General features: G+C 39.3%; 1 protein-coding gene across 2 annotated transcripts in view; it reads left to right on the top strand.

Moving 5' to 3' along the window:
• lrch2 (leucine rich repeats and calponin homology domain containing 2) overlaps window positions 1–25433 on the top strand; it is a 42914-nt gene that overhangs the window by 9079 nt on the left and 8402 nt on the right. For both annotated transcript variants that reach the window (XM_023342324.1, XM_023342325.1), the window contains exons 2-18: window positions 142–286; window positions 499–625; window positions 726–831; window positions 2982–3118; window positions 3308–3438; window positions 3537–3624; window positions 5502–5598; window positions 5725–5822; window positions 5925–5992; window positions 10354–10458; window positions 10961–11029; window positions 11348–11410; window positions 12115–12163; window positions 12266–12406; window positions 13451–13501; window positions 13581–13644; window positions 18709–18821. In XM_023342324.1, coding sequence (XP_023198092.1) covers window positions 142–286; window positions 499–625; window positions 726–831; window positions 2982–3118; window positions 3308–3438; window positions 3537–3624; window positions 5502–5598; window positions 5725–5822; window positions 5925–5992; window positions 10354–10458; window positions 10961–11029; window positions 11348–11410; window positions 12115–12163; window positions 12266–12406; window positions 13451–13501; window positions 13581–13644; window positions 18709–18821 — 1652 coding nt within the window. The remainder of the gene's footprint in view (window positions 1–141; window positions 287–498; window positions 626–725; window positions 832–2981; window positions 3119–3307; window positions 3439–3536; window positions 3625–5501; window positions 5599–5724; window positions 5823–5924; window positions 5993–10353; window positions 10459–10960; window positions 11030–11347; window positions 11411–12114; window positions 12164–12265; window positions 12407–13450; window positions 13502–13580; window positions 13645–18708; window positions 18822–25433) is intronic.

Here is a 25433-nt window from a genome sequence, read left to right as displayed (position 1 = left end):
ATGTATTGATCTGTCTTTCTAGCTCGTGGCCTCTTGGGTTTAAATCAAACACTGGGATGTTGCCTGGACCGTAAAAGGGCTTTTACGGGTATCCTACCTCTGCATGTTGGAAGTAAACACTTTTTCTGTTTCTGTCTGTAGATCTATCCAAGAATCATCTGGCAGAGATCCCCCCAGAGGTCTGTCTCTTTGCCCCACTCGAATCACTCAACCTCTACCACAACTGCATCAAATCCATCCCTGAAGCCATTATCAATCTGCAGATGCTGACTTATCTTGACATCAGGTGAGCCATGAGTTTCTATTATTGCATTCAGTCAAAGTAAGAGCTAATGTTTTGCAGCTTTATGTGTACGTAGAGGTGCTTGTTCTGCTTTTTTGCTCAGAAACAAGCTCACACGAACAGGAGACAATTCCTCTTTTTGTACTGAAACTCAATTCCCAGTACCTCTATGCTCAGTTTTGATATGTAGGTCAATGTTTTATCTTCCTCCACAGCCGAAATCTCCTGTCGGTTCTACCAAAATACCTGTTCAATCTCCCCCTCAAAGTCCTGCTTGTGAGCAACAACAAGCTGGTATCCATCCCTGAAGAGATTGGCAAGGCCAAAGAGTTGATGGAGCTGGTGAGCGTTGCCTAGGCATCGGTGCATTTGACCCGATGATGTGATGCACGTTGACAGATAAGAGTATTTCTGCTTTCCCACATTTTCCCTCCACTTCCAGGACGTGAGTTGCAACGAGATCCAGGTCCTGCCGGCGCAGGTGGGGAGGCTCCAAGCCTTACGTGAACTCAACATCAGGAAGAACTGTCTTCACATGCTGCCCGAGGGTCAGTGATCACTTTGAGATGCTCTGTTTGTATCTCACCGTGCAGCTCTCACAGAGTTATGGGTGCGTAGTCAGAGCGCCGTGTTGTGGATTTTGGCAAGCGCGGCTGACCTCTAAGAGCCAAAAAACACTTGGCTGGAAGCATTTGTTTTGTGTTTCCTGTCATGTCTATTGTCTGTTCTCTTTTGCAATCGGCTTTCGATTTCTAAACTTGATTAATAGTTTTGTCACCAATTAAAATTTTTATTTGTGTGACACAAGTCATAAATTTCGCCAAGAAGAACGCAACTTGTTAAATTAATTTTACATTTTACGGATGAATGAGAATCTGATTGAGTGAACAATAAATCTACTTTCTGACAGAGTTTAGTTGGAAGCCAGTTTAGTTATTTCAACACATTCTCACTCCCAACAGGTTCGCTCATGAGAAGCTGTCAGAAGCAATCAAAACTGTCATAAAATATAAACCACCGTGAAAAGAACTTCATAAAATCAAACGAGATCAAACGGTTTTGGGACCTCAATCCCCGGGACTCCTTAAAAAAAATCCTCCTCACACTTTCCTTAGAACCAGGACCAGTATGAACTAAACTGTTACTGGAGTGTGGAAATAGTTTAACTGGATTCCATATTCATTCATGAGAAAACACAAATTCATTCTCTTTTCATGTATGTCAATGAGGTCAGTCATAAAAAAGTCTATCACCTTGATTTTAATACTTTAAATATTCCCTGATTTTCTACACTAGGCCTTACATTACATGAAGTCAAGTTTTATTTTTCATTAATTCATTTCAACTTCTTACTGTTAAATCAGGTGTAACAAGAATGTACAAGCCACTGTTGTTTCCACACAGTTAAAATATGAATATTATTGAAAATATGCATATTTAACAGGATCTGGTCACCATCAGTAAGTACAGCGATGATACGGAAAGTTGATTCCAGCTTCCTGCAACATGTTGAAAGTCTCAGCAGATTAGAAATAAATTTGTAGACAAGCATTTTAAAGGCAGAGGCTATGGGACTAAATCTATGCGGTTTGAAAACACTGTTACTGCAGTTCCACATATTATCCAGAGGTTTAAGGTCAACAGGACTGTAGCCACCCTCCCGGGTAATCGATTTGCTCAGTAGGGAGCCTATCGACTTTTTTAAACACCAGCTACATTCAGCAGGCAAGCCTTCTTCTACCAGCTCCATTGTGTTTGTTTTTCTTGCATTTCCTTTGTTTTTTTAAAAAAAATCTGTATTCCTTTTATTCTCTTTTTTTATTAATCAATATAAATTTTGATTGAAAGAAGTATTTTCAGTCAATGCTGACTCAGCCGTAAGCAGACTATTATATAAAAACCCATTAAGATCGAGCGCAACAGATGCATCTGTTGCCTTTTAAGACCTGCATCAACCTTTTCCACTTGTTTACTTTGGTGATGCAACCTGAGACATTGTCAGTGTTGAAATATCTTCATTTGGTGAGACATAAAGATTTTTGAGAATGAAGGATTTTACAGCCTACGCATTATTAGGTTGTGAAATGCTTTTAAAACGCCTGTGTGGCTTCAGTAATTTCCCATGATGCATCATGGTAAAAGCAAAGTTGGCTCCTAAATACTTTAGAAAAGAGAAATGAGCTTTATTAGGTTGGAGAAAGTTAGAAAATGTTCTCTAAAGAGGGTTAAATCCACTGGGGTTCATATTTAGTCAGAATTTATTTGGGCAATTTTTGGGTGATTTTTGTTTCCTTTGAACATGAAGACAGTTAAACTAACCACAACGTTCAACTCTACAGAGGCTAGGTTAGTCTAGGTTTAAAGGAACTCAGTTTTTCGGCTGTTTTTCAGTTTTCTGGAAATTTGTTCCAGATTTGTGGAGCATAGAAGCTGAATGCTGCTTCTCTATGTTTGGTTTTGGTTCCGGTGATGCAGAGCAGAACCAGAACCAGAAGATCTGAGAGGTCTGGAAGGTTGCTATGACAACCTTCCAGATGTTTTGGTGTTTCAGTGATTTATAAACAACCGGATTTTAAGCTACAAGAGCCAGTGTAAGGACTCTAGAACTTGGTGAAATGTTGAAAAACGGGTTCCCTACATTTCTGTCACCTCCGCAGATTCTGCTGTTTGTGTCAGGGTTTCATTTTTTCCTTTTCAGAGCTGGCAGATCTGCCTCTCATCCGACTTGACTTCTCCTGCAATAAGATCACAGAGATTCCTCCCGCTTTCAGGAAACTCAGGCAGCTGGAGTACATCATCCTGGACAACAATCCTATGCAGTCTCCTCCTGCACAGGTGTGTTATTTCACTCCAGCGTCGTGCTCATGCACAAAGTAAGACGTACTTATGTTTACATGTAAACATAAAACGAGAATGAAATGAACCTGACACGAGTGCCCCCTCTAGTGGTTGAGAGGAGATCATTCTCTCTGCAGTGGTAATTGACAGTGAGCTGAGTTCAGTTTTGGATTTTATGCATTTCAGATTTGCCTTAAGGGCAAAGTGCATATCTTCAAGTACTTGAACATCCAGGCTTGTAGAACGGACAAGAAGCCAGACACCCTGGACCTCCCGACGCTCAGCAAACGATGTCTTCCACAGCCCCTCACTGACAGGCAACAACAGATTCATCATTATGTTATATTATATGTATCCAAACCTAATTAATAGTTCATTCATTTTAACATTTTCAATCTGTTTTGTATATTTCCAGCATGGAAGATTTTTATCCCAGTAAGAATCATGGGCCCGACTCTGGAATTGGTAGTGACAATGGTGACAAGAGGCTGTCAACAACAGAGGTCAGAGTTCAAACACATCGATGTGGTCACAGATGTGTTCCAGTGTGTAGGAGTCTCAAACAGCCTTTGGTTTCTTTCTATTTTGTTTTTTAAGAACCAAAAATAAATTCACATACCGATTTTCCTTCTTGTAGGAAATCTTGAAAAGCATTTCTCATTGTCCTTTAACTTAATAATGCACAACTTTGTTAACCTGTCACATAAAATCCCGATAAAATACATTGAACTCTGGAACATGACAAAATGTGGGAAAAGTGTAATACATACTTTGCAAGGCACTTTAAGACTACAATGTTTTACTGTGATGTCAAAGGATTGTTGTTCTCACTTGGTTTGTTATTTCCGTGGTTATAATAATAAATTAAAAAACTCCTGGGGTGTGGCAGCTGAAATAACACAAGAGCTGAAGAGAAAAACATTGGTATCTTTAAGTTGTCAATCTAGCTTTGAACTTGCAAAAGCAAAACCAGCAGGCACAGAAATATTGAAGCAAAAAATGGAAGGCGGTGAATCGCCAGAGGGTTAAAAAGGAAATAATACAAACGTCAAACTTCAATCGCACAACATGTACTGTTAAAATCAAAAGTTTACATACATTATATGAAAAGACATCAGCGTTTTTTGACACTGTCTGACATGAAATCAGATAAAAATGTTTCCTGTTTTTGGTCATTTAGGATTACAAAGGATTACAATAATGAAAAGGCAATCATTTTATTACTTTCTTTAAAATCAAAAATTTAAATACACTCTAAGGGATCCCAGAGAGGAACATTCTTTGCTCTGAAATGAGCATATCAACTCAAAAACAAAAGCTAAAGAAGATACTGGCTGAAGATGGTAAGAATGTATGATTATCCTCAGTGAAACAAGTCCATTCCTTCAGCCAGGAAGGAGCCATTACTTCAAAACAAACATAAAAAAGCCAGAGTCATGTTTGAAAATGCACACAGGGACAAAGACCGTCATTTCTGGACAGACAGGAAGAAGAGGCTTGGGTGCAAATATGTTTCCAAATGGACAACAACCCAAAGCAAACAGCCAAACTGGTTACAAAATGGCTCAAGAGTTACAAAGTCAATGTTATGGAGCAGACATCACAAAGCCATGACCTCAATCCTAATGAAAATTTATGTGCAAAGCTGAAAAGTCATGCGCGACTCGAGCAAGGCGGCCTACCAACATGGCCGAAACCAGTTCTGTCAGGAGGAATGGGGCAAAATTCCTGCCAACTATTATGAGAAGCTTATGGGGAAAATATCCAAATCATACAGTTAAAGGCCAGTGGTGCCAAATACTAATGAAGTGTGTTTGTATTTTGACTTTGAAGAAAGTAATAAAAATTGCCTTACAAATTCTCTCTCTCATTATTCTGGGATTTAGCAAATAGAAAAAATGTTGGTAATCGTAATTGAAGTAAAACTGGAAAAGTTTATTGATTTCACATCAGTTAGTGTGAAAAAAAAAATACATATGTGTTTTTGTATGTCGTGTCAGCAAACCTCAGGTTTCCACTGTATATGACTACAACGCTGAGTGGAGAAACGGCATAGGGATATTTACTGAAATAATTTAAGAGCTGACAGGAGAGACTGTGGAGGGAATCAAACCACATGTATACCCTAATTCACCTGTTGGTAATATTTCGGTTTGTGCCTCGGAGCGAAGGAACTGCGACATGTCAAAGGCAGCATACCACAGATGTCTGTTTAATTGATGATTGATGAAGGTTAAGACAAATAACCTTGTCTTAACAGCCAGTAAAAGGAATCTTTACGTTGTATCACAACCTCGCTAGCGCATGTTCTGTATTGCATCACCAGCCTATAAAAGTAATTTCTAATAAGGCTGTTTTTGTTTTCAAATGTCGTCCGCAGCCCTCAGACGACGACACCGTCAGCCTCCACTCACAGGTCTCAGAGACGGCCCGCGCCGACGCTCTGTCCCTGCTCTCCAAAATGGACTCTTGCAAAGGTTACCCAAAATAAGTATCACACATTCCCTTTGACAGCAATAACAGAGACACATGGGGGTTATAGAATGAAGTGCCTGAAATGTGACAGTTGTGTGATGAACGCGGATGCTTCCTCCCTCTATCAGATCAGGATCTGTATGACTTTATAGAGCCCAACCCCGACGAGAATCCTGCTCTGTTAGAGAAAGATGGGCAGCAAAGCAGCCATGTGTCATGTATAAAGGTACCTACATCTGTTTGTGTTTTCTTCAAGATATTAACAAAAGAAAATCGAGAAGTTTTGCTGTCCGGATCCTCATGCAATGTTGCTTTGGGTGCGTTTCAGGAGCTGGAGAAAGTTTTAAACATGTCCCAACAATGTAAAGATAAAGACAGCTGGAAGGAGGAGTCCGGGTGAGTTTGAAACCAACTCTCTTATTCAGCAAAGCACGTGCAAACGAGCACACGCCGCTTTTACGTGAAAACTGCCGATGCTCTCTGGAAACAACAAATGGGCTAAAACGTCAACGACTCACTGTGGATGCAGGCTTACAGGACGGCACAACATCTGTTCTTTTTTTATCTTTATTACTCATTCAAACTTCACATAACGCGATGGGAAGAAAGAAAATACATGGTTTAAAAGAGTTCTTTAAAAGAAAAAATGAAAATAGGTGTGGCCTGAATTTTTTTAAAGTTATTCTGAGTCACAACTCATTTCAGTTACACATGCAAGAATTTTTGGGACATGTCTACCAAACCTTTCCACATTTTTCCATATTTTTCAATGCAAATTAGTTCATGCTTGGTCATACTTGAAATTCAGCATTTGTGTGTAAAGTATTGCTGCAGTATATGCTTAGACTTTGATCTAATCTTTTAACACTCTACCTACAGCTGTTGGAGTATTTATCAGGTTTTCAGCTTCTGCTCTGTCCAGCCTTGGTTTTGGTATCCATGTTCCTAATATTTTCCAACAAACCTCTAAAACCTAAACAAATCAGCTGTATTCATACTGCGATTAAGTTATACACAGATGAACTGCAGCAGTGTTGGATTTTATTCTTTATTTAGCCTCAGAAATTTAGATAAAATAAACTTCTCATTTTTAGTACTCTTCTCATAATATCTAAAACCACCAAACAACTCCCTGTTGGTCTGCTTCACAGAATCCCAATAAAATTCTTGAAAGTTTGTGATTATTACATAACAGTGAAAAAGTTCACTGATTTAGCAAAGCACTATGAATTGTAGCACTATTACTAGGAAAAACCCAGCATGTACAGATGCTGTGCAGCTGTTGTTTCGACATGCTGTAAACATTAGTGACTCATATATGTGTCTCTAAATCTGGAGTTTGATTCCGTTCTTTCCTGTTTTGATGAAAATCAGAAAGCTTTGTCCATGTAAACAATATGAACAGAGGACTACAGGAGTTGAAACAAGCAAAGGACTGCAGGGAAGTTATTAAGCCCAACTTGATGAAAGGAAGCAGCAGATTAGAAAGGAATAAACATAATTTTTACTCATATGACATCAAAATGTCAAAACAGCTTAAAGCCTTACTAAACGAGACGAATCATGCTCTTCTGTTATTCCAAGATCTACAAGATGTTGGGGAAAAGATTGAAACTCTGAATAGCCGCTGCATGTTGAATCTAAGCAACACACGGCCAAATGCTTATAGAGCAAAGCTGAAGGTGTGCCAGTAAAACACTGGAGCGTGATCCGACCATTGCATCCATGCATCCAGTTTTTGAGTCTGCTTTATCTCTTGGTACCTATTCCTAGCAATCCTGCATCACTGGTCAAAACAGAAGCACATGCAGACTTCATTAGGAAATTCATTTCCATAAATTGGTTGGTTTTAAAGTATCCAAAAGACACACATTTTAAACAAACTAACTCACCGTTATTTGTTGTGTCTGCAAAGTATTCCATGGCAGAAAGCAGGAAAATTAAACAATGTGTTGGCTGGCGTTCAGAAAACGATATTAAAAACAGAAATAAATTGTTGGACCTTGAACTTAAACTTTGAATCAGCGTGCTGCCCCGAGTTGGGATGCGTTGGGATGTTTGCGTTCGTGCATACGACGGAGGTACTTCAGCTCCAGTAATGTGTAAGGGCCTTTTAAGTTAAAGTAAGAAGAAGAAAATGTGAAACCGCTTTCTGCACATTACAGCACGACCTCTCCTAAGGGTTCAGATCCAGGACAAACCCATTACATTTGGCAGAAAATGCTTCTAATTATGTATCATCAGTGATCAACGGTTGAGCAGCCCGTTATTGTTAATTTTACAGAAATCATGTTGTTTGCAAAACTACTTGGATTTTAATCGGTGCGTTTTGCATGTAGTGAAACTGGACAGTATGTTGTAAGTTTAATGCTATTTCCACAGCTGCTGTCTTGACTGGTCTTGAAATAAAATCCAGAGTCCTCGGCGACCGAGACGAGACCGAGACCAAATGCGGTCGAGTCCGAGACCATCAAAAATGGTCTCGAGACCAAGACCGGTCTTGAGTACTACAACACCGTTAGCTGGAATACATATTGAAAATATTGTATAATAAGCTCTTAGCATGAAAACATAGAGGAGACAATCTGCAAAGTGAACAGTTTCTTTGTGAAGGAGCCTAAACTGTACAAGGAATGAGAGGAAACTACAATATTAACACTTTAACTCTAAATTCAGTGATTATATTGGATCTAGACGCTAAAAGAATCAGTAATTAAACTATTAGTCACACCAATGGCTGGAGAATGTTGGAGAACAAATGTTTACGTTTTATTTAGCTAATAACGTATGAACCTTATCAAAACATCTCTCTCTGAATTAGCTTTGGCGAAGGTTTTCAAAAGAATTCGCCTGAGGAGGGCCTCCATGGTCTCGACAAGGGCGTTGAAGGATTTGATTGTTAGGCAGTTTCTCTTTTTGAGAACCTAGTTGGACGTAATCCAAAAACCGTCCTTGTGTGAATAAAAACACCAAGCGGCATTTTTAACAAGAGGTTCAAACTTGCTGGGCGTGCTTCCCGGTTGGTGGTCATCTGGACAGAGCCAAACGGTTCCTCCCTGTTTCTCTCTTCACTATCTCACGTTCCCCTTCGCTGCACGCAGACGCATCCTCCAGAAGTCAGAGAGAGTTTGTGACACGTCTGCCTTTCATAACCGTAAGGAATAATAGAGCGTATTTTGTTTCAGAGACCTTGTGTTTACAGTTTGAGTGGACAGGTAATTCTCAACACACCAGATAAGAAAACCAGTCTGGAGCCGGATAATTACTCTTGTATTCACATGCATTTTAAATCTAGTAAAAAGGTGTTAAAGATTTTATTTTGACAACCGTATAATCATTGCAATCTCAAGAGTCTATCAAACCTCAGAGGCATTCACAGAACAGTTGGATTCAAACTGAGATAAACCATACACAGCCAGATCCTGTAAGCTCTTTAAAAAGGGGTTTAGTTCGGTGTTTTCTGCCTCTGTCAGTGTCGTGAGGTGTTTATATCTGTGCATCTCAAGGCATCAGCCAGAAATTCATAGCTCAAGCAAAGATGGGTCTTTCAAATTGACAATAATTCCAAAAATATAGCCATGTTAGCTGCAAAGTGGTTTATGGAGGCCAAAGCCACTGCTTAGGAGTGACCATCACAAATCCATGATCTCATCTAGAAAATTAGTGAACAAACCTGAAGAGGTGTTTGTAAGAAACACCTCTTCAGGTTTGCTCTGACTCAGTTACACCAGTTCTGTTGGGTGGAATCTTTTTTTTACACTGCATGTAAATATCAAGTTTCAACTCTACTTCTGTCTTATACACTAATGCAAACTAGTGTCACCACAAATGTCTTCTCTGAACAGTCGACTGATGCAAAAGGGAAGTTTTTGCCTCCAGTTTGGCTGGGAAAATGGTTTTCTATTTTACCTTGTTGGATCAGAGAGAGTTCCTTTGTGTCACTAACAGTTTGATTTGCAGATTGAATTAACGGCAGTAGTTTGCCGGTGCTATTTTTGGACGTTTTGTTTAGATAATCTGATTTCAACGTAGTGGACAGAAGCAATATTTTTTTTATTTTTCAGCATTTAAAAGCAAACTTAGTTGCTCAAGATGAATCCACACTGCGTCAAAAGCGACATGTAGAAACTGAAATGCTTGTGCAATCGAATGAGAACAATTGACAACAAAAAGGAGGAGGGAGGGATTTTTATTGCATTTTCATTTGTTTAAATATTAAAGCAAGACAACCTTTGCTCTCTTCATGTTTTGGCCTGGCGTCTGCTGCGCCAGGGTTGGAGTAATGAGATTAAACAGAACCAGGAAATTGTAGCTATGCATTGTTTTTTTTAATCATGTTTATTCTTGCTCTCTCTCTTGATGTTTATATATCCTGCAGTAGTTTCAGACACACAAGCTGTTACTCAAATAAACTTGAATAAAACCCAGATTAATGCTTACAATTCCACTTACGTCAGTTATTTAGTAACAAAAAAAATCAAGCGGCCATGAAAGTGTCTTCTCATTTGATTGTCTGGTTGCGTGCTCCAGCTTCTGCAGCTGCCCGTTTAATTTAATGTGGCGGTTTGGCTTCCTTCATGTAAACACAACCCCACCTATTGCCGATATTAACAAATGCAGCCTGCAGCGAGAAAGTCCTCCTGTCTTATAAAATCACACATTAGATGGATAAACACAGAATGAGTTCATTTAATAATAATTCAGGCCAGGATTGTGTGTTTTTAAAGTTTGTAAACTCAAACCTCATCTCCTCACAGTTCTGATAAGGACCAGCTAGCTGAGGAAGAGGATGATGAGCTGAAAGAAGTGCTGGATCTGAGGAAGATCGCTGTGCAGCTTCTGCAGCAGGAACAGCAGAACAGGTGGGTGGGAGTCGCCATGACGACACACATGGCAGAGGAGAAATCTCTAAGCATGCTCACAGAAAAACAGGTGAAAAGTATAATTGTGTGACTTGAGCATTTGTGTGTACAGACGAGCCAATCTGACTGAACTTCTGTTATTTTGCAAAAACAACATGAGCATAAATCTCAGTGTTCAGATGTTTGCAGCGGTACCGTCTAAGAATATTCAAAACGATATTTCACATCTGTTTCACTGCAAAGAAATGTATTTATTTCTATTGGTCTATCACAAGAAAGGACTTTTAAAAAAATCCATCAACGTGTGCTTGCATCAAGCCAAAGTGTTTTGGTGTTATTCTGTTGCTGATAATTCTGGCCGATATTTCCCCTCGTTTTCCCAAACATTGCCGCATCATTTCTATCTTCTTCGTTTGTCTCCTCAAATGTAATCTCTCTCTTCCTACTTCTGATGTTTCTCTACTTCTCTCTTCCTTCTGCTATGGCTTGTTTGATGTCTTAGACGACGGTCCTTAATTTGCAGAGCAGAGAGTCTAATCCACCGGCGGAGGGTGACCGGCAGGGCGCACAGGTACGCAGGTTTTCCCTCTTAATATTTCACAGCGGTTTGAATGTCACTCTTGCCGAGGAGTGTCTCCTCGCAGCTGTTGTACCTGAATTGCTGTGAACTGAATCAGTGCCATTGTTAAAAGAAACATTATACAAGGGGGGCATTATCACTTTCACTCTTTAGGTGCTGTCCCATGTTGCTCAAGTTTTCAGTGAATATCCGGCAGTGTGTATTTTAAGCCATATGGAAAAGTATTGTGTCATTGCCAATGATTTACCGGATTTGCATCGTTTCATAAGAGCGTGCCTGTTTTACCAGTTTACTTGTTTTTCTTTGCAGGTTTCTGAGTCACTCTGGGAGCTCCAGCAGCAAACCGAGGCCCCCACCTCAGGCTGCTCGAAGGTACGAGTCACAGTCGACCAGAAAAGCCACAAATCCACTTAATTAAGTTTACTCATCTTAAAGGGAAACCGCTGATTTTATCCAATTAAAAACAGATCAAAATAAATATTACAAGACAAAATAAATGCAGCATTGAGCTAACACAAGCTGAAATTGTCTCAAATTTGATTCAAGGCTAATCACACAACTCATCTGCACAATATGGATGTTTTAATTTCCTCTCAAAGCCTTGATCAGGTTAATCCGTTACGCCTCCTGCGACACTAAAATCAGACAAATGACACACAATGTTTTTGTCAGGATTTGTGGTTGTGGAGGTGGTGAGGAAGATGCTGTGGACCCAGGTTGAAGTGAAGAAATGTTCATTTAATGATGATGAAAACACAACAATCCAGGCAGTACAGATGAGCAGAGGCTAGGAGCTCACACTGGTAGCAACTGGTGCAAAAACACACTGACGACAGACTCAACGTAGCATAGATGAGGACCTGACAGGGGAACAAAAGACACAGGTGGGTTTAAATACACAGGGAGACAATCAGGGGAGACAAGGAGCAGGTGTAACCAATCAAGGGGTAGACAGGACAACACGGTGAAACCGAAACCAAAATAAACACACAGAAAACTCAAATCCTCACAGTTTTCTTTTCTGTTGGATGAGTGAAAAGGTTTTTGTTTAATGTTATTCGTACTGTTTCTTTCAGTGCCTCTCTGGATGAAGGAAGTAGCGGCGCTTCAGTGCTGAGTGGGCAGGTACAGAGAGATTTTATGCACAATTATACCAAAATTCATGCACTTCTGTCTGTTGTGGTCTGACGACGGGAGTCGTTTGAATGTTAACTTTGTGCGTTTCAGCCTTCGTCCTCCTGCTCCTTTGATGGGAGCTTGAAATCAGAACAGTCAGACTGCAATCCAAATTGGCCCGAAGTTCCTCCTGTCCTCAACCAGAACGAAGACCGCAGGCGGAACAAGTACCTGAGGAAGGACTACCTGAAGGTGTGGCCATGTGACAGCATCCTGTTATGTACACCTTTCTGTTCAAGGCTGGAAGAATCTTTCTAGTATTTTGTCATGGTCGTGGGATTTCAGTCACTGTAATCAGCTTGTTAACCTGCATCTTTTCAACAGTATGTTGTCATGTGGCAGGTACACCATCTCTTCCCATCTAGTAACAAAAGCATGCAAAGATGTCGAAGAAGCCTTATATTAGATTATTTTTTTATGACAGTAGCACAACATTACATTGACAATTTTAGAAAAATCCAACCTTTAGCTTGAATATTCAGTATTTATTTTAAAACTGCTATCTGGAGAGTTTTAGGTTTTCTGCAAATCGGAGTTGGAAAAAGTATTTGTATTTACAGTTTTTATTCCCTCTGATTGTCTAAAAGTTACATCTTTGTGACCCTCCACCTGTTTTTTCCTGTCCTCCATTCTTCCTTTACACCTTTCCTTCTTTCATTTCTTCCTTTATTTATTTTCTTAATTTCTTTTTTTCATCGTGACCTTATTTCTTGTCTCTTTTGTCCTTTGTTCTTTCTCTTTATTTATTCCTCTGCTGTTTTCATTCCTTCTTTCATTTTCTTCTTTAACACTTCCATTCCAATTTCTTTCTACTTTTTTCTTGATTTCTTCCTCTCTAATGTCTTTTATTTCCCTGTGTTCTTGTTTTATTTCCTAGAAATATAAAAATGGCCCTTTTAAGTGTTTCTGCTGCACAGTGATCCAAAGCATATGTCCAAATCAACACAGAAATATTTAACCAGAAACAAAGTCAACCTTGTCAGTCTATAGAAAACAAGAGTGAGGAAAGGAGATTAAAAGAAAAGATCGGATGATCTAAAAACATTGTTCTAAGACAAATAGTTGTGGGATTTTTTTTTTACTTTACCAGATAAATGTACGCATATTAAAGGTCATAATTTTCTATTGTGGGAAATGATGTTACTGCAATAAAACATATTACATGTCTCCTCCTGTGCATGTCAAATACAAATAAATAAACAGGTAATCATAAAAATGTTTTGCTTTTCCTGACAGTACAAGTGTCAGAGCGCTCGTAAAAATTCCAGCGGTAACGAAGAATGTGAGGTGGGTCTGATTGTCTGGTGTGCACACATCCCACCTAAAGCTTATCTATTCTGAGTCTAACAGACGTCTTTGTCCTTAGGAGGGTTTGTGCAACGCTGATTTCAGCACCACGTTGACAGTGTTTGGACTCAAACCAAGATCAGGTAACAGAAAAGCGCTAAGCTCCTGCTGTGTTTAGCTTTTGCCTCAAATTTTCTTCTGTTTCTGTTTCTACTTCCCTTTCAACTCTGTTGGGTTTATAATTCAGGGTTTAGACACGTACTAGATGAGGAATGTCTCGTCATGCAAAAATAATAGCAGCTCATAGTTGGTTCAAGACTGTAGAAACCACAAACATCCGCGTACTTTATAAAAATTTTATGTGACAGACCAACACAAAGAAGAGCCTCATTGCGAGGTTGAAGGATTTTACAAATACAAATCTTAAAAGTGTGGTGTGCACTTCTATTCAGGTATATTCCCATAACATTCCTAAGTAAAATGATGTGCAACCTTTAAAAGCCATCAGCGCCGGCTGCTTTCGGTTTTGCAGGTTCTGTGACTGCTTGCCAAATTAATGACGCCTGTGTTTTCCTCTTCAGCTCTGTCGGAAGATTCGTGCCTTTATATTGCCTGCAAATATTCTAACGATTACAACAGCGATCCAAGTGAGAACAACCGTCCTTTGTAACCGAAGAAAAACATTTTAGTCCCAAACTGCCTTGCAAAACAATGTGTTCCCCTTTCTCATGTTTTATCACCTTCTAGCCACAAAGTTCAAAGTATTTTATTGAAATTTTATTTGATAGACCAACAAAGTAATGCATAATTATGAAGTGAATTAAAACGGTTTTCAAAAGTTTGTACAAAAAGAAAATCTGAAAAGTTAGAGTTGCATTTGTGCATTTACCTCCATTCAGTGTATAAGAACTGTTCACAGTCCAGAGCTTCTCTTGAAAATTGGTGCTCCCATAATGTCCAGTCTGCCTGAGCGTGAGCTATTTAGAAAAGAGAAATCTTCTGTCTTGAATATGCAAGTCTTAAAAAACAAACAAAAACATTTTGCACAAAGCAGATTTAAGTGGTTGAACTGAATTTTATTCATTGTCTGACACAGATGCAGACACTTTTCACATGTTGAAATTTGTGAAAACTGTCAGTTACTATTCATTTTGGTAAATTAATTTTAAAAAACAATGAAATATATTGTAGTTTGTGGCTGTAACATGACATTTGAATTTATGGGGTATGGAGTTTGTAATAAATTATAGCCTGCAAGGATTATTGGGGAATGTAAAAGCAAACAGTTTTAGTTATCATCTGTAGAGATCAACGTTTGAACAATAAGTGCAGAGTGAAAGTGTTGAAGCACAGACTCACGATTGTTTCATTGGTACCTGAGTTTCTCTGGAAGTGGGAAGGGTTTTCTGTGGAATCGCTGCAGACTTTTTTTTTTTATTTTGCTCCGTCTCTCAATATCAAATTACAAATAATTCCTGTCTTTACTGTTTTAGTGAGTCATACAGTAATACCGGGGCATTAGCAAATATTTGTTCCTCTTATTTGTACAAGCAGATATGTTACCACAGAAAAGCTTCAAAAACTCTTAAATTAAAACACAAACCTCCAGAGACAGAACCTCTGGAGACAAACCACACACCAACAGAAGTGTTGGTGTGTGGTTTGTGTCCTGTGGTTTGCCACCAGTTCAATCCACAAGTTAATTCAGGAACAGCTATTGCATCTTTTAGTTTGTTTCTGCTGTGAAATTGTTTAAAGTCACAGATGTTGTTTTTGACATTCACCTAAATGCCATGTACCTGAATCAAAGGTGGCAGTTCCTGTCTGTCCCAAAACAGACAGGAAGTATTTATTTTGGAGCTCATGAGCTCTTTAAACTGTCATCAGAGAACTCTAACCAATTAATGTGAGGTCCGGTTCTACTTCAGTTGTGAACTTCTCCATTACAGTCTGTTCCTCAGTATTGTGACTGCGCGTTTGGGAACGCGTAGCATTTGCGTACGACTCTCTGATGATGTTTGCAGCGACACTCAGGAATTGAGAACCTAGAGGTTCTAATGAACCCAGATATTTCATTTTGTCTTATTACTGGCCAAAACATAATGAAAAAAAATAATTCAGATCAGCTGATTATTTTGCTACACATATAAATATATCTATGTTCTGGTACGTCGTTTTTTTTAACGTGAAACTTTTTGTATTCAGGTAATGCAGTCAGAAGATGTAAACCAATATGCACGAGTGAACTTTATTTAAAAAGAAAATCCAAGCAAAGAAAACTGCAGATGTAGATCCTGTGTTTCACACTGCAGCTCTGACAGAAATAATAAACTCATTTATTTATTTATTTTTCTCCCCTCCAGGGCTCTTTTGTGGGCTCTAGTGTCCCTTATATGAAAGTAGGCTGACAGGAAAGGGGGAAGGCAAGGGGGGGAAGCCATGCGGCAAATATTGCCGGGTCCGGGAATCGAACCTGCGATGGCGACTCAAGGCCTCCAAACGTGGGTCGCGTTATCCCCTACGCCACCACAGCACACCCTCAAACTCATTTATTTTTGCTGCATCCTGTCTGCCTTTTTATTTATTCCGAAACATATTTCCTCACCTCCTAGACACCATCTGTGATGCAACAAGTGGGGGCTCGTCCGGGATTCTTGAATGAGAAGATTAGTAGCTTTAGCTATGGTTTGTGATGGGCTAAGTAGTCCAGCTTGCGCAACATTGTTTCCAAAAGATTTGAGCATTATAGTATAACATTGAGTTGGAAACCACAGTTGCTGAACATTTGTTGTCTGAAGATGATCTTTCTTTGCCTGATGCTGGGAAACATCCAGGGTTGCTGTAGAGGGTGGAGGTCAGTCAGTGCCTGGCTGAGAGTCAAACTCCTGAGTGAGCAGGATAAACTGATTACTTTGCCACATTACCATCTGTTCTCTGTGGAGTCATCAATGATTCCTCAGATAAATGCATGGTTAGTTAACGTTAGCCAGATTGCACCTTGTTTTAGTGTTCTGTGAGGCAGAAGTTGCTAGATATCTTGGCATTTTCGAACAAATAGTAACTGCATTAAACTGGCCACAGGATTTGTGGGTTGCACTTTTACAATGTAAACTAACAGCAAAGGCTCAATAATCTTGTGCCTCACTATCTGTTAGGAATATTGTACAGCAAATTAAAAGCTGCTATTTTGGGAACATATGAGTTTGTTCCAGAGACTTGCAGGCAACGTTTTTGCCACTTAAGTAGGGACCAACGGCAAACGCATGTTGAGTTTACTAGAGAAAAAACTTGCATTGTTGAGCGCTGGTTGTCATCATGTCAAGTTAAAGATGCTGATCCCTGCCTGGAGTTGATGTTATTGGAGTATTTTTATTTTTTTTTACCCCTCGAGGGGGTAATTTTGTGGGCTCTAGTGTCCCTTATATCACAGTAGGCTGACAGGAAACGGGGAAGGGGAAGACATGCAGCAAATATCGTCGGGTCCGGGAGTCGAACCTGCGACGGCTGCGTCGAGGACTCAAGGCCTCCAAATATGGGTCGCGCTAACCGCTATGCCACCACGGCACACCCTATTGGAGTATTTAATAATTGCATGCGTGGGTGAATTGTGGCATATCTAAATAAGCAAAAAGATACCACTTCCAAAGAAGCTGTGATTCTGCCTTGACTCATAAAATCACCCCTAGTAGACATGATTTCACTGCTCATCCATATAAAGTTAGCAGTGAGACGGTTTCTTCTTCTTCATGTTTTAAGAAAGTCTGAGAAAAAATATTTCTTGAGTGGAAAAACCAGATCATTTCTCAGGTTCTAATGGGAACAGAACTGTGAGTAAACTGGATGATGGTTTCAAAGAGCTTGTTTTTGAAGGGCTGATTTCTCTGACAGGACCCACACTTGACTCATGTACTGCGGGACTATGGGAGTTTCCAGTCCCTAATCATATCTAGCGTGTTACACTTCAGTGGCAACACGCTGAAGTGCATGACTTTCACATGCCACTGTGAGATGTAGGTAGGAATGAGCCATGTGCCTGCTCCCCTCCATCACCTTCATGTACAGACAAGGTTCGTGTCTGGAGTATTTCCCTTGTCTTTCCCTTTTGATGGACCATTTTGGGAAATGATATGACGAGATTTATAGGTCCCATAATAGTGGACCCTCCCATGGTTGAGACAGAGATGGACAAGTTAGAACAAACTGTTCCTGACTTGATTCCTGTCTGTGTGGTGACAGGATCTCATGCATCTGAAAAATCCTCAAATGTTGACCTGTCTGAGTCTCTGCTTACTCCTGTTCTAGCTGGAGATAAAATATCTGTTAGCTCTGAGTGAGACGTGTGGAAAAAGCAAAGAAGAGAAGGGTGAACACGTCTGTTGTGACCCCTGGTTTCAGTTCTGCCAAGCTTGTTTTGGGACACATAGTGCATGAACTCCTTAAAGTGTTGAATAAGATCCAATCATGTTGGTGTTTCTGACTTGGCTTCCATGTTGCAGAGAGCTACTTTACTAGGATGGCAGGATTTTTTACTATACAATATATTATTATTAACTTTTCCGGTCTCTTTATCTTTTAAAAAAGTGTCAGATACAGACCATGTCAGCTCTTTAACTAAAACTTATTTCAGAGAAGGCATTTGTTTGGTGATTTTACTCTAGTTAATGTGTTAATCTGCTTCTCTGATTGAAGGTTGCATGGGAAAGAAACACACATAACTGCTTCTGAACTGCTTCTTAAAGAAATATTTAGTATCTGATCGCAATCTGAGGTTGTCAAACACACTTGTGCATTAGAGAAATTGTAACCAAAAGTCCCAAGTTCTTGTTTTCTTTCAGTCAATAACTATGCGGATGTTTGAAGCACAAGATGTCCAGATGTTGCAGTTTTGATTGGAGTTGATAAAACATCAATTTAAGCAAGGATATAAGTGAAAGGAATTTTCTCTTAACCTTGTTACATCTGCTTTGTATATAATGTAAAAGGCATTAGAAATATACTCATCTATTTTGCAGATGTGTGTGAAAATCTGTTTACTTTTATCACACTGAGAGGAAGTTGATTCCAGATGTTCTGCATCTGACCTGCGTGTTGCTCAATCACTGCAGTTTTCTAGGAACTTTTACAAAAACATTTGATCCTTGGACCTTGACACATTTCACTGTGTATCATCTTGAACTCGGAGCAGCGCTCTTTGTTTTTCATTTCAGCCTTCACTCGTGGGACCCGGCAGGACATCAGCTCGACGGACCCCAGCTTCACCATGAGGAGGAAGATGGAGCATTTGAGAGAGGAAATTGAGCAGATTGGCCTTTTACGGCAGGTCAGACGCTCCCCAGCCTGTTTATGTTTTTCTAGTTCTCACCAGTCGATGAGTCATACGAAGAGTACGGTCTGCCAGATCCTGTTTGTGTTGCAACGTCTAGAGTTTCCAAAGAGTAAACCAAGGTTACTCTGGCTTTTATTAATTGAACTGGAGAAAATGTACACTCAAACAGGATTTAATAGAGTTTATATAACTCTGTGGAAAAATTTAATGTGAATATGGTCAGCGGTGCACTAGTTTAGAGAGATGACCAAGAGAAATGTAAGTAAGCCATTAAATACCTTTCAATAGTATTAAATAACAACTTAGGATTGTTTATTGTTTGGAGCAAAGTCTGAAGAACTAAGAGTTTTAATTTTGTTAAAGGAAATGGAAAACCTCTTCCAAATACCAAATATGGGCATAGGAAACTGGCTGACTTCCACTAAAGTGCATTCTTACCACAGAACCTCTTCAGACACCCAGTCTGGTCATTCATCCACGGTGAGATTTGGATGAGCGAGCTTCATTGGTTTTAATGGGAAGAGCTCCAGACCATGTTAGTAAGAAAGAATTAGTCAGAAAAAAAATCTACATTAGTTACTCTGTATAGAGAAAATCAAAGCCTATAAAAGCCTTTCAGTAGAGAAGGCATTTACAAATGTCCAGATCATGACACAAATGAAGAAAATACAAAAGAGGGCTCAGAAAAAGAAACACGTTCATTAGTTAGATGAAATCCAGACCCAAGGTATGATCTTTTAAATATCTTGAGAAGATTAAAAGACTTTAGGGCAAACCATATTGAGAACTATTATTCATAAATGGAAAAAACATGGAAAACATGGCGTAATCTTCCCAGCAGTGGAAACAAAAATTGCTTTGAAGATCAGATAAGACCAGAATATAATGAGTTATTCAGGTGTTCAAGTAGACAGAACACCAGAGCTCACATTCCTCAGTTAAAGGGGCGGCGTTATGGAAAATGAACAGTTCAGAAACAAATCACACCCTGACCAAAAAGGAATAATGCCTAATTACTTATAATGCCTACTTATTTCCAACGCTATGCAGGTTAGGCAGTAGAGACGTGTTCATCTCTGCCACAGTGCAGCTGGAACGAGCAATGAAGGTCGCTTGGGGGGGAAAACGCTGAACTGGAAGCGTAAGCATTTCCCGAACTCATCTGGACACACCGAGTCTCTTCTGCATTTCTCAAGCATAATGCCCAGTCAGTCTTACATGATAATGAAGTGCGTCATACCTCTGGCTCCACCATCTAATCTTCTTGACATCTCAGTTTAAAATTACAGAGTCTGGCAGGTAGAACAGCACCAGATTCCAGCTTGATACCGCCTGGGTGCTGATACATCTAATAAATGTCCGTAGAGGAATCAGCCGATGCGCTTGTCCTTAATCAAAAGTTTATGTTATTTCTAACAGTTGCAGACATCCGGTGTTACGAGTAGGGTAGAATAAATTAGACTTTTCTGAACCAAAGTTTTTTGTTAGTTAAGATTTTTAACCTAGACTTGAGTTTTTTAATGATCCTCAAGACTTTTGAGAAAGTATTCGGTTATATTCTGACAAATGTACCCAATATATGTGCTGTAAACCTGACAGCATTTGGAGTGTGACGATCTGCGGCTACGCTGCGATTTTTGGATGTGGGCAACTTGAACCAGGAAGTCTACTTTCTGAAACACAACGTTATGTCGTGACTTTATGAATCTAAGCTCAAGCTTACCTGGGTTACGTAGCAAGACATTAACCTGAAAAGCTCTACTAACAGCACCTCTAAACAGCTTAATAAAAATAATTTAAAAAAACAAAATGGAAGGCTATGTCTTTAAATCCAATTTAGAAATTGGAAAAAAATCCTTCAGTCTGGCTAAATTAAAGTAATTCTACAAAGAAGATTAGACTTATATGTACATTCATTTACGTCCAGCATTGGCCAGAAGTCTGCCTTATATCCAAATCATTTTGACACCAGTGCAGAGCTTGCTTAAAGTTGGCAGCACATCAGTGCGAGTGACACTTTTTGACAAGGATGTGACAAAAAAGGGTAGCTAAGAAGCCAATGCTCCACATGAAACACAGAGGCAACTATTTGTTTTTTCTCTAATGAGAAAGTCTGACTGTCTGGAACATTTGGAAAACATTTACAATCTGGAAAAGAAGTGTTGATTCCTGTATCATGCCCATAGTGAAGCATTTTAATGGAGTCCAGGAGTCGGGTTGTTATCAGCGACGGGTTTACTCACAGCAACACTGCCAGGAATAACGAGCGCTTTCACAACATGTGCCACAAGCATCGCTTTCCAGTAATCCAATCACAGTTTGGTGATTATCTGTGTAATTTCTTAGTCTGATGCACCATAGTTTCACTTGCCAAAAATTTGAATGAAGCGTCTTAAAAATTAGAACATGAAAACCTTTGACCTGCAGGTCATTTAAGAAAAGTCAAAAAACTGAAACTCTGAAAAGATAACAACTGTTCCTCACAGTTAGGATTTAGACCAGAGCTTGATATTTAGCATGCTGCAGTGAACTGAATAGGATTCACCCAAATATTACTCCTTTGATACTTGGTAATGAATCTTCCCATTTCAAATTTCAAATTTTCTAAACATTTGTGAAACACACAAGTATTTTAACTAAACAAAAGAAGGTAAACAGTCCGGTCCAGTTAATCATTTTAACTTTCAAGATAACGCCACTTAAATTGGAAATAATAATAAATAGATATAATCTGTCACTCGGAAGCACTTAGAGTCTTTCCTGTTTAACTGGGAATCATGGCTGATTAGGACACACCAGTACAAAGAGATGTCTTGATATTTCACACGGTGAAAAGCGTTTTTCCAAAGAAAAGTATTGCTGGTGGTGATAACGTGAATAAGAAAAGCAAAGTGTTTCAGGCAAGCCTTTTTTTGACAAGAAAATTCCTGATAAGATCAGATTTTGTCTTTGTAGGATTTTACCCCGATGACGTTTTTGTCATGGAGGAGTTTTTTTCTTTTAACTTCACTTCTTGTCTCAACTAGATTCCCTGCAGTCAAACCTTTCAGCTTAATGACTGTGTGCTGTTGTATTATTTAGAATACAATCATGCCAGAGTGAAAAAATAAAACACAAATTGTGATTTTTGATGTGGTTCATAATTGCACCATTGGAGAGAGAGGTTCATGGCACAAATACCAGTCAAAAAGATATAACTTGTCTATCAGGACTTATTTGCTCTTTGTGGGACTGAGTTGTGTTTTTTAAAGTAGTATCGTAGTTAGGACCGATCTACTGGGATTTTTCCGCACCTTTGTGAAATAAAAAATAAAGAAAAGTTCAACAAGTTGCAGTTGTGTCAATGAAAATGCCTGGATGATGTCAGATATCAGAATGAGACTGCGTTCACACTGCAGCCTAAAGTGACCCCAATTCTAATTTTTTGTCAAATCGGATATTTTTTTGCTGTGCCCGTTCACACTTCCAAATATGTGCGACCCGTATGTGATCTCCTGTGTGAACGGTAAACGGCCTGAAAGTGTCCCGCATGCGCAGTAGAGGGCGCAATAAGCGAGCGTTCTCAGTGTTTTGCCAACCGCCATAAAGAAGAGGAAGTGCTCGGTGTTTGCGGAAAGTAAACGTGGACGGTAACGGTGGAGCATAGCTTACGATTTTGAAGTTGTTGTCCGACCGCAGCCGGCACTTTAACAAGTTTTCTTCCAAGTGTTTCTTCCCGCTTGCGAGAATCACGTTCAGGCCGGATGAATGCGACCTGGGCGTTAGGCCACATTTGAATCGGATTCGTATCGGATACTCAAGTGGCCTGGGTCGCATTCGAAAAAAATCCCACCTGTGTCGGATGTGTTGTTCAGACTGTCATGAAAAGGTCAGTTACAGGCCTCATTAAAAATCTGAATTGGGTCACTTCAGGCTGCAGTGTGAAATGAAATGATAGGCCACAGAGGCAGGATGTGACAAATGGCAAACACATCAGAGCTTAGATGGGCTGAACAGCAGATGACCACATTGGGAAACAAGAAACTGAGAAACATCAAAGCTGGACGATACAAGATCACCTGATCTCATGAGTGTCAATTTCAGCATCAAGATTCAGATTTTAGAATCAGGATTTGGTGTAGACATGAAAGCATGGACCCAGGAAAGCAAGCGGGAGTCACCTTTGCCCCTTTAATATCAGTTCAGTATTGTTTAAACACCACAGCGTAATGTATTGTAGTTATGTGACCACAATATACCCATCTACTGATGTCTACGTCCAGCAAGATACTCAAAGCTCTAATTGTCTTACACTGGTATCTTGAATGTGAGAATGAATTACTTGTAGTTACGTAAATAACCTCTTTAGTCACCAGATCTCAGTAAACTGGAACATCTTTGAGAGGAGTTTTCCATCATGGATGAGCAGCCGACAATTCTGCAATAACTGTGAGATGCTATCGAGTTATCACAAACCATCATTTCTGAGGAATGAACACCTTTTTGAAAACCAGGGGACAAGATCCACACACCCACTCTGTGCCTCGCCCTGTCATAAGATAACAGATGAAATCTTATTTAGTTCTGCAACGTTTGTTGTTCTGATCTCAGATACAGGAGCCGACATGCCATTCACCGCATCACAGATAACAAAAACGGAAGCAACAAACTCACCCTGTCTCGATTACCATGCGTTAGAGTTTGTTACATATCATGAGTAGAACAAGAAACGGCATCGATTTCAACCAGTTCAAAAAGTACTTGTCCACATAAAGTAGCTCTGAAGGTCTCTGACATATTCCTGACTGTTGTTGAATTGATCCCCTAGTTCTCCTTCCAAAGGCCCTTTCTTTTCACTTTGAATCAAATCATTAATTAATCAGTAATTTTTGGTAAAAATAAAATGTCTCATTATTTTTATCCCAGGGAAAAAAGGTGAGTTGCAGAGAACTGGAGGTTCCCCCACACAAGATGGGGTGGACAAAAGACACTGTAGATGAGAGTTTTATATTGATTAAAGAGTTGAATTGTGTAGAGATTATTGTCCAGAGTCAGTGAGCAATTAAACAAAGGTCCAAGTATTTCTTTCTGATAAATTAAACTTGTCATGAAAAGAGGAGATGTTAACTTATTTCAGTTTAGTCTTTGACCTTCCTGTATTCCTTGAAAGAGATCTTGCTCAATATGTCCACATGACACTGTATTCTCAATGAACGAATGAATGTCAACATGATGTTCATTTAGATATTCACACATTTCTTAACTATCTTCTGCAAAGACTCAAGTCTTTCACAAGCACGAGATTCTCACTGTATAAAACCAAAATAATTATATTTACTGTATATATTTCTCAAGATGGAATAGCTAAAAAATCCCTTCTCAATAACCAGTAGAAAAATTATATGGATTTATCACAGTAAAACATTTCAGCATGTATTTATTTCACTAGTTTTTAGAGGATGCTTTCCTACTGTAAGTATCTATCACAGCCATGGTTTAAATATATTTGTTCAAGATGCTCATTAACAAACTCACTAATATCAGTGGTGAGCCTCAAGTACAGTGAAACAAAGAGGTTTTTACATCTGTTTTTACATTTTTAAACTTTTAAAATTATAACTTCATGGAATTTGAGGCTTAGTTTTACTGGAAACCAGACTGTTTTTCATTGACTCAATATCACAAATGTACAACAGTGGTAAAATGGTACAAACATTTTAAAAAATGTCTCTTTCTAACATATTTGTTAGCAATTCGAAAAGTCTTGAATTGGTTTTCACCTGTGAGCAAGAAAGCATTTCCCTGTCCTGCCATGATAACGGCGGGTTGTGAGATAAGCCCAGATTTTAAAAACAAACACCAGCTAAGATGTGCTTTCTTTGTGTTTGCTTTTTCTTTCTTTGACAAAAGCATCCACCCAAGCCTGGTTTGAACATGCTGACTATTGTGCGTCATTCGTATGTCGCAATACTTGCAGACATCAATCTGTGGCTTGTGAGTTTATCCAGTCTTTTTTTGTTTTTAATGTGTGATCAAGTTGTTTCTATAATGCACAAATCATCAATACTGTGTAGGAAACTCTAAATGTGACAGAAAATGTTCATGTTACAGAAAAATCTGCTTTCTGATGTAACCTTTAAACCAGGGGTCTCAAACTCCAGTCCTCGAGGGCCGCAGTCCTGCAACTTTTAGATGTGCCTCTGCTGCACCACACCTGAATAGAAAAATTAGGTCATTAAGGCTCTGGAGAACTGATCTACGCAAGAAGGAGGTAATTAAGCCATTTCATTCCAGTGTTTTGTACCTGTGGCACATCTAAAAACTGTAGGACTGCGGCCCTCGAGGACTGGAGTTTGACCCCTGCTTAAACCTTCCCCTCACCTCTAAAGGTCACGAAATATAGATTTTATTATGAGATGGTGACGCTTTCCGACATAAGTACTCCAGACACTTCTAGAAATAGTTCAAGATAGTCCAGAAGAGTTTAATACACCTGTGTTTTTAGACATGTTCAAAATAATCCCAGTGGCGAACCAGCGGACAACCTGAGACGCTGAACCGTTGCATCTCTGTCGTATTTAAGAAGCACATATAGTGACTTCTGCAAGATGAATTGGAGGAGGTATT

This window comes from Xiphophorus maculatus, chromosome 11 (assembly GCF_002775205.1).
Source record: "Xiphophorus maculatus strain JP 163 A chromosome 11, X_maculatus-5.0-male, whole genome shotgun sequence".
NCBI classification, from domain to species: Eukaryota; Metazoa; Chordata; class Actinopteri; order Cyprinodontiformes; family Poeciliidae; genus Xiphophorus; species Xiphophorus maculatus.
This window is presented reverse-complemented; position numbering and strand designations above follow the sequence as displayed.